General features: G+C 36.6%; 1 protein-coding gene across 1 annotated transcript in view; it reads left to right on the forward strand.

Annotated features, from left to right (window-relative positions):
• NEK7 (NIMA related kinase 7) overlaps nt 1-12,130 on the forward strand; it is a 54,226-nt gene that overhangs the window by 9,222 nt on the left and 32,874 nt on the right. Inside the window, exons 3-4 of the mRNA XM_009817114.2 lie at nt 7,443-7,505; nt 8,056-8,166. Of these exons, the coding sequence (XP_009815416.1) occupies nt 7,443-7,505; nt 8,056-8,166 (174 nt within the window). The remainder of the gene's footprint in view (nt 1-7,442; nt 7,506-8,055; nt 8,167-12,130) is intronic.

Genomic DNA, 12,130 nt, shown 5'->3' on the forward strand with positions numbered 1-12,130 from the left:
ATGCCTCATGAATGGAAGCTCAGCATGGACAAAACAGGAGGAATGCTTCTTTCTGTCATGAGGGAGAGGCTCTATTCTATCTGTTTTAGATCTGTGCATGGATATTGCTTTCCACATTTCCACATTGAGACAGTGTCTTTAAATGCTGTGCTTCATGTTAAATAACATAACTGAGATCTGGACTTTCTTCTACTTCCCCATTTTCTGCCCCTTCTCATCCCACAATTTAACTACTACATGCCTTCCTCTCTGATCTTGCAAGTCATGTCCGTTCTACCTCCTCCCCATTTTGTTTTCCTAGCTGGGTTGGGTGTATAGCTGTTCTCTTCATGTGTATTCAGTCAGTGGTTCCCCATGTTTATCTCTACCTTCAAGGTCTGATATGACTCTAGAATTATTCGGTTATCCTCTCTTTAAGAGTTACTGGATCTCAGACCATTATTTGTTCCAAAGGATTGCCAGTTTTGAGTTCTTATGGAGCTTTCCAACAAGAATGTTTATTTTCTGCTATTAAAATTTTATTTGGCTGAAATATGTACAATATTGATAAATGTTATATTCATGTGTACAGAATGTATGTTTGTGGAACTCGATGTAGGCAGAAGCACGTGGCAGTAAGATGCTGTGGGAGAAAGGACAAGCAGATGGTGACAGAAACCACTCTTTCTGAATTTGTAGTTGCTGCTGAGTCCAGATGACACGAAGAAGTAGTATTCTTGATTTGATTTTTCAGTAGGATATGTGGCAGAGTGAAAACTGTTAAATTATTAGAAAGAACTGCAAATTAAACCAGCAGAATACACAAAATAGTATGTTGGGTCTTTTCTTCTCATTGTACCCTTTGTGCTTTATCCTCCCATGTGTGGTTTGCTTTCTTGTAATAAGGGAAGTGGTATTTACAATAATTATAGTTCTATGGAAAAAGAGAGAACCTGTTTCTGAGATGCTGTTGAAATATTACCTGAATAAAACCAGAATTAAAAAAACAATCTTCATTACTTCACTTTCATTAATGTCTAAGCTACACTTGGAGTCAAAGAAACATCAGGAAAGATCAACCACAGATAAACTGTGAATGTAGCAGTGTAAGTTTGAAGAGCTTCTAGATAAGTTTCTTAACATGTGTTAAGTCTGAGGTCCAAACTGTACTGAAAGATCATGCCTGAGGAAGAAGCAGTACATTTCTACTACTGCCACCCGAAGTAACCCTTGCAACAGAACCATCAATGCCCTGAGGTATGGTGTGGCATTCTGAGCAATGAGTGCTCTAGTGGTCACTTCCAAGGGGGGGAAGTAAGCAACTGCTAGATACTGGAATAAACACTCACAAAACATTCCTAAAGGGCAAAAGAGTGGTAAATATCTGAAGTCAGTGACTGTAAGGCTGTATGAGTTCACTTTATGAGCTATTTTTTAAGTAAACCTTAGCTACTCAAAATTTAAAATATTATGTTAAACTGCATATTGCAGCAAAATTCCAGATTCATTACATTTCTGCTGTACATTGTTCCACCTCTCCTTCCCTTTCATTCCAAAATTGGAGACCTCCGTTAGAGATTCAGACAATGAATCCTTTTATCTAGCACTTTACATTCATTATTCATTGTGCATTGTCAGTGGATTGCTACTTCAGGCCTGAATTAGAGATAATTAATCTTAGGAAAGCATTTGTAATTTCACACTTTATGAAGCACTGTTGTCTCAGCACAGTAGTGCTGTGCTGGCAAAATACTCTAATACTCATTGTTGCTATGCAGTATCACATCTCTTAATATCTATGTGCATTCAAGTCTTCATTTTGCTTGCTTGTCTGTAGGTTTATGTTACAGCAGTCATGTTTGTGTTTTGCTTTGGAAACACTTTTTAGTATTTTTATTTTATACAGAATTTCAAACAGAAATAGGTCCAATTTTCATTTAAATGGTGAGGTTAGAAAGACCTTTATCTTTTTCAATACTGAAAAGGAAAACTTGGAAAAGTGATGGGCTTCAGAGCAAGAGGAATCTAGATTCCCAGCTTGGCATGTCACTTCAGGTGATGAGTTAAATTGGTAGCTGGTAATTGATCAGGTACGGTCTACACTTCGAAGCTAAGGCCTGATGTTTTCCATCCAGTGGTCAAATGTTTCTAAACCTCTTGCTATGCACATAGCCTTTTAGGAGCTCTAGTTGCATGTGTGGACATGTATGTAAGAACTTTACTCAGGAAGTTTATTTCATCTATTGCAACTTTTTTGTTTAGTTTACACATCTGCGTAGGGAACAGTTCCGGCTCTGTATCTTACAATAGCTTAGAAACTATTCTAAAAATTTCAATGTCTCTTGACAGTGCCTACAACTGATATTTCTAGAATGCTGAAAGAATAAAATTATAATCTATGCCCACATGAAGGTACTGGAGAAATGATTCAATACAAAGTTACCAGAGATCCCTTAGTTGCACAGAGAGGGGAATATTTTGGAATAAGTATCAGTGTATGCTTGTCCTTCTACTCTTCCTTTGTATGCTGTTGATAGCAGTAGGAGATGCATATCTGAGAGCTAAAAATGGAATTTTTGTTTCACTTGGTGTTCTTACTAAGTGGAAAAAAAACTGCTAAGGGCTTTTAAATGCTCTCTTAAGTCTCTTAAGCTGTATTTGCTTAATTGTTTTCAGGAATTTCACAGTAATTACTAACTAGGGTATAATGCTTACAGCAATGAAATTTTTTGATTACGCTTTTCATGAAAACTGGCACATCATAAAAACATTTAATATAATTTTTGCTTATTACTAGGTTTTCCACAGCAAACATAATTCCTTTGCAGAAATGTTAATCTTATCATAGTCCTTGAAAATAGAAATTGGCGAAAAATAATTAAAATTTTAAGAGTGTATTACACTGTGCAATTTGTGCTGACTAGAGAAACACACCTCCAACCTGAATTACCCTGTGATCCTGACCTCATAAGTGGAGTCAAGAATTAGAATTTATTGTTAGTCTAATTAATGTCCTACCAGTCTAATCAAAATGCAGCAGTTTTTATTGTTAGCCAATTACAGTGATGCTAACACTTGTCTAATTACTGCTAGTTCCCAGTCATTGATGTACACGAGCTTCTTCACATCAATCCCATTCAGGCTCACCCTTCCAGTTTCCTGAGCTCTGCTGGGAGGAGAATGCTGGTGGTGGCTCTAGGTGAGATATGCTGGGTGCTTTCAAGCAGTCAGTTGCTAATGCTTAGTGTTGGTCCAAAAGTTTACTGATGTTAATCATGCTGGGTTTTTTTGACCTTTATTGTATTTGCTATCATTCCCTTAAGACATTGCAGTTGCCCAAAGCAGAGCTCAATCTAAAAGCAAGTTAGACACAAGTCATCTGACTGTAATGACTTCATTACAGTTAAGTCTCTCAACTGCAAAGCCTGTGTTGCTACAGCTAAATCCAAGCTCAAAAAATAAGTTCAGGCCAAGAGAAGTCCAGCCAAAACGTGGAAAGTCTTCAGGCCTCATGTTTCTAAGGCAGTCTGAGGCCTGTGGCCTGCTAATAGCAATGGCAATACTGTCTTTATAGGCCTACAGATTGTGTGTGTTTGAGATAAATCTGTGTGCAACGCGTATACTAGAGAGGGGGGAGGATAAGCTGACCTTTCAGGTTGGCTTGCTGAATGATAGTAGCCGAAGACAGAATTAGTTTCCTTGCAAAGCTGTAAGCTGTTACAGTTGTGATGAAAGTACTGACATCTCTTCATATTGGCCAGGCTGTAGTAAACCACAAGCGAAGGACAGCTTCTCCTGTGCAGTCATCTGGTCTGCGGCAGCTCCTGGAAAACAAGCCTTCTGATAGCTGCCGGGTGCCATGTGTAATTTTGACATGCACTTGAAAGGATGTTCTTAAGCTCTTAAGATCTTTCACTGCGGCTTCCATTTTTCAGTGTAAGACGTTCTTTAGTGTTGAGTCATCTTCTGTTGATGAAGCGTGGAGGTTTTTCTCGTTGTGTTTACAGTAGCCTCCTTGTGAGCTGACATGGCTTATTACACTAGGGGCTTCTGATCCGAACTACAGCAGTTTGGCAAAATGGAAAGATAATCCATTCAGAAAGAAAATCTCTGCAAGCTGTTTGAATCTGGTATGATAGGGCAGAGGTTCTTCAGAGGCCATAGATTGGGTGGTTTTTTTGGGTTGTGGTTTTTTTCCTAACCTTATTGTTGTAGGAAGTAAATATCTGTGAAACTGAAATTCTGGATTTCTGGGAAATGCTATTTATAGTGTTCTGAGGTTAGATCCGGACCAAAGTCTAACGGAGAACCTCGAGAACGATATACAGTAAATCTTCAAATTGTCTGTCTTTGTGTTCGTAAGGATCAAAAAAGACTCAGTTTTTCTGTCTTGCTTTATTTTATTCAAGTAATGTTTGAAATATTCGGTTTAGCTGAAGCTGTGACAAATTTGTCACTCTGCTGTATGAAGTCTAGCAAAAGTATAGGGAGTCGTGTTTATAAAACTTAAGTCTGTCCTTTCCTGAGAGCAGCTGCTTGGTCTAGTCTACTCCAGGCTGTTTAATAACAAATTAGAAGTACTGGGAATACCAGCCAAAATACACAAACAAAGTTTTGTCTTTCTTTCCTATGTCTTGATCCTAGGTCTTTCACAGTCCTGAGTCTAGGGCTTTATTTTTGTTTTGTTATTCCTCTATGAGAGGTATTGATTTATGTCGCTCTCAGAGGTGTAGCTTATAAAAAAAATTTACTCCAAAATTTGCTTGTTTAGGTGTGTAGGGAAATACTCCTGGTATAGGTAAGTTAATAAGCCTCTTGGCATATTGGAGCAGTCATTAACGGGTGCAAGCTGCCTTGGTTTTTCACACAATGAAACTTTGAATCTTGAAATTGTGCTTTGGTGATTTCTCCAAATGTTAGAAGTAGATAATCTGTGTAAAGTTTTCAGTCTAAAATTCTGTCTACAGCTTTGATTAAGTTCTCCAGTGTGTTTGGGGTTCTCTGTCTATGTCTAGTCTTTGTATCATTTATAAGGAATGTTCTTATCTCACTGTTACCTAGAACTTAGCGGAAGTGTGAACCTTCAAGACGTGCCCTTATACCTGTCCCTTTTTTTCCCTGCTCCCAGGTACACACTTTCATTAACTGTTTTTGGGAGAGCGGGTATAAAATTTGCCATTTGTTGGTCTCTTAGGTTACGGGGAAAGACAATTATAATGTCATGCCTTCCCGGTACTTCCTCAGTTAGTGTGCAACCTCTCTTATTTAGAACTTTCCTAAGTGTTTCCTAGAAAAAGCATTAGTCCTTCATGACTGTACCAAATACTAGGACTTTAGTCTATTGTCGAAATGATTAGAGAGCAATGATTAGAAAGCAATGTTTCTTCATTCAGAGTTGAGATCTGTAACAGATGCAGGCTGTTTCATCTCCTTCACTAAGTTCCCAACCTTAATTCATAAACTATCTTTATTGTCTTTTCCATCAGTGTTATTTACCTCTTAATACTTCTACATGTAATTTCATATATAGTACTCTTTTCTTCTACTACATCTGAAATAGCTTTATTTCTTGGTGTTAGCATTCCTTTCTTGTGACTTACCCTGCTTTGTTTCTTAAGTCCCCCACAGTCTCCTCCTTGAGTAACTGCTTCTAGCTCAGTCTGTTTATTTCCCATCATCCTGGCATTAATATACAAATAGGTGTGAGATGGTTTATTCCCTTTTTTTCCTTGGTAAGTGATTTTAATTTTGTCTTACTTTTCTCCTCCCCCTTTTCTTCTTACTATCTACAAGTCTGGCATTTCAGTTTTTGACTTACAGTTGTCTTTTTGTCAAAAAGTAAGTCTTGTATCCATGCCAGGCTGTTTGTTCTTATGCCAGCTCTGAAGACAGAAGGTTGAATGTCTGAAGGGAAGTAGTGGCTAGTCAAGAGCATATGTGTGCTCTCTGAGGACTGTGCTCCATGGATGAAGTCTCTAGACTTCTCCTTTCAGTTGCTTAAAGGAATGACAAACTTAATTTTCTATGCCACTATGCACAATAAGATGAGGTCTAGCAGATCATATGTGGACTTCCTGATTTGTTTGAACTTCTTTGGGGAGGGTGAAAGAAGGTGTGATTCACATGAACAGTTGCGCAGTCTGTTTAAGAGATGACCTCTTTGCAGACATTCAGTACTCAAAGTGCTGTTAATTCTTATTTTTGTTTCTGGGGTTGGTGGCAAGATATGCAATGGAGGCTGTTTTGATCATTTTGAGCTGATGGAACCAGGTACCAGTGATCTTCACAGCACATAAAGCATCTTTTCCTGGAGACTATCTAGAAAGAAATGATGTGCATTGAAAAGATATAACTGGAAAAGGTAATCTCATAAATGTGTGGCAATTACTAAAACTCATAGTCTGTCTCTATTATTTTTCTGGATAGCTCAAAATTTAATAGGCAGACCACACAGAAGTTGATGAGTGGGGGTTTTTGTTTTGTTTTGTTTTTTTTTTTTTTTAAATTATTATTCAGAACGTAATGACAAATGAGAGAGGAAGGGTTCCTTGAAGAAGTAACATTTTGGTCATTTCTAAGGGGAATAGTTGGTGGCAGTGTATGGAGATGCACATCTGAGAAAGTGAAGTGAGAAGGGAACCCAAAAGTAGTAAAAGGGAGTGAAAATAGAAAAACACTAGATCAAATATAGATGTGTAGAACATGGACAAGGACTCTAATGGCAGGAAGAAATTACTCCAGACAAAAATTGAAATTAGCGGAGAGTAATGTGGTTATCTGGAGGAGGCAAACATGAGATACATTTTGCAAAGTAATTTGGAGCATATGGGAGGTGGGAAAAAAAATGAAGAGCAGAGATGTCTAACTGTAAAAGGCCGTAAAAGTCAAGGTGACAGATGAGGGCTTAGAAAAAAGTGCTCTAGTAAACAAATTACAGAACCTAAATCACTTCACTTGCTGAAGGGGAGGAAATGGGAGAGAAAGAAATGGAGGTGACAATGAAGTTTTGATCCTGAGAGAGAGAGTAAAAGTGTACACATTCTTTATAATAGAAAAGGAAGACTGTAGCAAGAGGCTAGGAAAAAAGGTATGCTCAGTACTAGAAAGAATCGCTTTATGATAATGGTGTGGCAGGAGCGGGAGAGGAAGCTGACATTTGGGTTAGAACCAACTTGAAGGAAACGTGCTGAATTATTGCTGTGTGTTTGAACAGATATGCGGAGGTGGCAATTAAGTCATTGGAATACTTGTACTTACAATGGACTTGTTTCCTACGAGTGGGCTAAAAGAATTGATATAGCAGTGGATCAGTACATCAGAGCATTAGGAATATTTCTTACTGCAATGTTATGTCTTGCCGTGAAGTGATAACTCAAGTTGCTTTATGGATGCTATGAAATAATGATCACTCAATTTGCTAAATTTTTGTCACTTAATAAAAATGTCTTATCTCTTGTGCATAGATATTTGATTTAATGGATGCCAAAGCCCGTGCTGACTGCATCAAAGAAATAGATCTTCTTAAGGTAAGATTTGTTTAAAAAATGTGCAGCCATCATCAAAGTATATTAAGTTTTTTGTAGATATACTTGAGGTGTCCACTGTTGTCTGCATAGAGTTTTTATATGCCTCACTTAAGGAATTTTGTAATCTTTATTACTTTAAAAATTGACGTTGAGAAGTAAATCCTATAGAAAAGCATGTAACTTTTCCAATAGAAGTTTCTGCTAAAACCACAGTATTGTAAATAATTGTGTCCTGTGTACAGTAAAATGCTGATTTTAAAAATTGACTTTGCTGTTTCAGATAACAGTTTAGCAATCTATTACATAAATATATTGAGGCAAAATTCCTCTAAAACTGCAACTTCAGTCATCGTGTTGATCCTAAAATGCCATCATGTTCTTGCAAAATGTTTATCTGTAAATGCTTCTCATAAGCATATACTTTTTGTATCATGCTGAAATAGATTTTAGGGGTTGTTTTGTTTGCCTAACTAAGAATGTTTCATTTGTCAGTCTTAAAAGATAAAACGTGCTCTACACTAAAATGTGCATTATTATTCTGCTTTCTTAGCAACTGAATCATCCAAATGTAATTAAATACTATGCCTCATTCATTGAAGACAATGAACTGAATATAGTACTGGAATTAGCTGATGCTGGAGATCTCTCTAGAATGATAAAGGTAGGAATTAACTTTTAAAGAAAAAAAAGCTTGTAATGTTCAACTTCTTCGGCTTTTCTGTATGCTCATCACTGGGTGAAATGCAGTGAAAATGTCAGGAACAGTGGCGAAACGTGGAGTGTTTAGATTGACTTATTGTTTTAACGTATGCCCAATATTGATGCTTATGTAAGTATTTTTAACACTGTTTCCCAGAATGTAAGTGCAGATGGGGGCATAACTAGACTGACATTATATTAGCGCTGGGGAGAAGAAAAAAAACTATAAATAAAAGCACTGTCACCACCATTTAGAGCAATACATTTTGACGGCATTCCTTATTTTTGGCACAATTGTGTTTTGTGTTCCAATATTCTATTCTCTATAATAGTGAAAGCGAAGAAGTGCTGGCGTCTTATGGGAGAAGTTTCTTCTAGATCTTGAACTTCAACTGCTAACCACTTTAGCAAACAAAATAAAGATTAAAATGGAAATAACTGCATCATTTTATAGGTCTAGTTAAATACTTCCTTATCTTGAGACTAACAAATATTCTGAAAATATATTTCATATTTTGTTGAAATCACATGCAGTGAACTTATTAATATGTGGCTGTGCATTATGGGTAAATTGCTTTCTTTTGTAGTTTTTAAATGCCTGTTGTTTAGCTAATCAGAAAAATTTATCCAAGACCAGTTGTATAAACTTTGTATTCTGAAACTTACGTTAACTTTTAACTAGCTCTTTTATCTTTCTTTGTCATCTGACAACCACTTCCCCTCTTTTCCTACCCTTTTTCCACTGAGTCTTGGTTTTAGTATGTCCCTTTGGTGTACTTTCTTGTGTGCACACCAAATTTATTGTTGTCAACACAGCATAACTCCGGGAACAAATAATGCCAGTCAATTAGCGTTTGCTCAGCAACAACCAGGCACAGAACAGAGTTCTGCTGTCTTGCTTAGGACCTACATGAATAGAGAATGGTAGTTTCTTCATTAATGACTTTCATACTGATTTTTTTTTTGAGCTTTTGAAGAATATTCCCTTCTAGATTGATAATTGTAAGGTAGGACAGTCAAAATTTGGTTCTAAACAGGTTGACAGCGTTCTGTTAATATTTATATCCAAATCTGATATTTCTCTTCATCTCATGAATTATTAATTCTGTGGGCTTACATTTCATAAAACATAAAGGAAGGTTTGTCTTTTCTTTTGAATGTTCAGTTTTGACACAACAGTTATTAATATGAGTACTCTGTGACAGATTGCCTTATGGCATGTCTGGTCTTATGACCCATTGGAGCTTTTGCTTTTTCCTCTGCTTTTTAAATTTTTTTTCTCATTTTAAATCCAGTGTGTGAATAATGGCTTCTCCAGTGCAGTTGGCCTCATTACATCTTGTCCAAGTTGGTCGGTATTTTACAGGCTCGATCTTGGAAGCACTTTGTGATTGTCCTCTTAACACAGGGATCATGTTTAATGTAGCAAACTTAGATTGCTGTTTGATGTTAATGACAGCCTATCAGGCTATTATTAAATATGTATGAGGTGTCACAATGCACTCCGTCTTCATGCTGCTGGTGGAGGAAATGATTTGGTAGACTACTTGGACAGTATGAGTTTAAATGTGGGGCGCATCAGTTATATAGCGTCTTCTTAAAGAAGTATTTTAAAAATTGCCTGAAAAATAAATTGTATGTAATGGTATGGAAAATTCCTAGCAGAATGTCTGCCTGTCACACTACTAAGGTAAATAACTATGTTGTGTTATTAAAACAAAGAAACAATGCTTTGGTTTCCAGTGTTCTTTCTAGAATGCTGTTCTAAGTTTGTTGGAAGATGTTGAGGCAGCTCCAGAAGAGTCTTTGGGTACCAGGCTTGTTGTGTGATTTGTAGAAAGGATCAAGCATATTTCTGAAATTGTAAATGACCATAGCTTGAATGATACTGAAACCAATGTTAATGTGAGGGGAAAACTACTTAACTAGTTTACTTGGGTATTTGTTGTGAAATTATTGGCACATCAGAGAATTCTTGCAAAACTGCTGTGCCTCACAGTGCACCTTAATGAATTCTTTAGTTCTTTCCTTAATGAACCACATCCTTGCTGCCCAGCCTTTGTACCATCCCTCTTGTTACCTGTGAATAATACTGTTTTTGTCCCCATTGAGTAGACACCTGAGGAAGTTCACTTGGTGCGTTCATATGGATTCTAACAGAATTCATATAGTCTGCTGTATGTCCAAAAAAAAAAGCAGCTGTGCATTGGCATTTACAAATCACATAATAAAATCAGAGGTATCTCGTGTTCTGTCTGTTTCTCTGTGTGTTTATGTATGTACATACACAGATTTAATCCACTTTACCTTATTTTTTTTAATTACTTCTGTCACAGGGAGATGTTTCAGTACAACTTCCATTCTCAAAAGTAGGAGGTTCCAAAGTTAAGGATGTCTTATCTTGCAGCTTTTAATGGCATGGTAGAATACTTGGACATGGCATGTCAGTAATACCGAGAGGCAAGCGTTATCAGTGAGGGGGAAATACTTGCATTTGACTTACAGATGTTTTTGCAGTAGAATATGTACCTCAGTACTATGTAACCACTATGTAGGGATGGTGAAAGAAGGAAAAATTCTTGATTTTTCTCTGTCTGAGAATTAGGCTGCTGGATACTATTACATCAAAGATTTTACAAGTAAATAATTAATAACTATTGTGCTAGTTCCCAGTTGCTCGTGGTCTGTTATTTGTCAGTGTCTGTGGGCTCTACTATGGAACGTGGTGATAGTACACCGCTACCAATGTTAAGGGTAGTTTATGAGAAAAATGTGCTGTAAAGCAGGTTTGAGGCTTGATCCCTTTTCCTGTTAGTCATGGTTCTCCACCACCACAAACAGTGACAAGGTGACAATTGTTCTGTGGACATTTTGTGGTTTGGGATTTTTTTTTTTAAAAGCAACAATTGATAATATTGGAAAAAGAAAATGCCATAAATAAAGAAGAATCTACTAATTGCATTAATCAAGAAAATACATTATAATGATTCAGTAAAAAGAGCTAGTTAGTAACGTCTGTGCTGAAGATGTTGAAACAAGATAATTTCAACTATGCTGCAGAATAATTAGCATATTATTTAGGATTAAATATGAAGTTATTAGAAAGGCTTGTAAGAAGGGATGTTATTAAGACACTAAAATGTTGTGGTTGTTTTTTTTTTCTTTAAATCAGCAATAAACTTCTAGGTCTGTTTCATTTCTACAGATATTTTTAGTTTTTCTGGCAAATAATCTTAGCACACCAAAAAAAAAAGCAAACTTTAAACTGAATATGTCATACAGACCTTAAAGAAGTTAATCATGTTTTGGGAACAAGCATAAAAGCTTTCATCTAAAAGCTGAAAATCTGTTTGCAGCTTTCTCAAGATAGATGAAGAATAATTTGAATTCTATAAAATGTCACCTAGGCACTTCACCCACTCTTCAGAGAACACTTTTTGTGTGTATTTTTTTCAACTTTAAATTAAAAAAAACCCCAACTATAATTAGCTAGGCAAAATAAGACAAATATTTTAAAATTTCTCATCAGTATGAAGTTCGTATTGATATCTCAGGTTTCTGTGTTTGGGAACAGTGAATTCTTTGTCCTTAAACATACTTCTTTTTTATAGGACAGTGAAAATACGGTGATAGTCACTTCTTTCCAAGCAACTGATGCATATCTAAATTGCTTGTTGCAGTAGCTGGAGCTCTGTTTAGACTTGCTTGAAATCTCATTGATTATCATTCTGATGTTTCCCCAGTGGTGGATATTTTGGGCTTCACTATGTGAAATTGCATCAGGCAATTTCTCCTCTCCACATGGTCTGGGATGCAGACCCTCCCTCCTCTCCCCATGCCAAAATATATTAGCAATGAGTTTTTTGGAACTTACTTGCAGTAATCCAGGGTTGACTAACTTGCCTGTGCTGCATTAGGGGACAGGT

Source organism: Gavia stellata, chromosome 10 (assembly GCF_030936135.1).
Source record: "Gavia stellata isolate bGavSte3 chromosome 10, bGavSte3.hap2, whole genome shotgun sequence".
Lineage (NCBI taxonomy): Eukaryota > Metazoa > Chordata > Aves > Gaviiformes > Gaviidae > Gavia > Gavia stellata.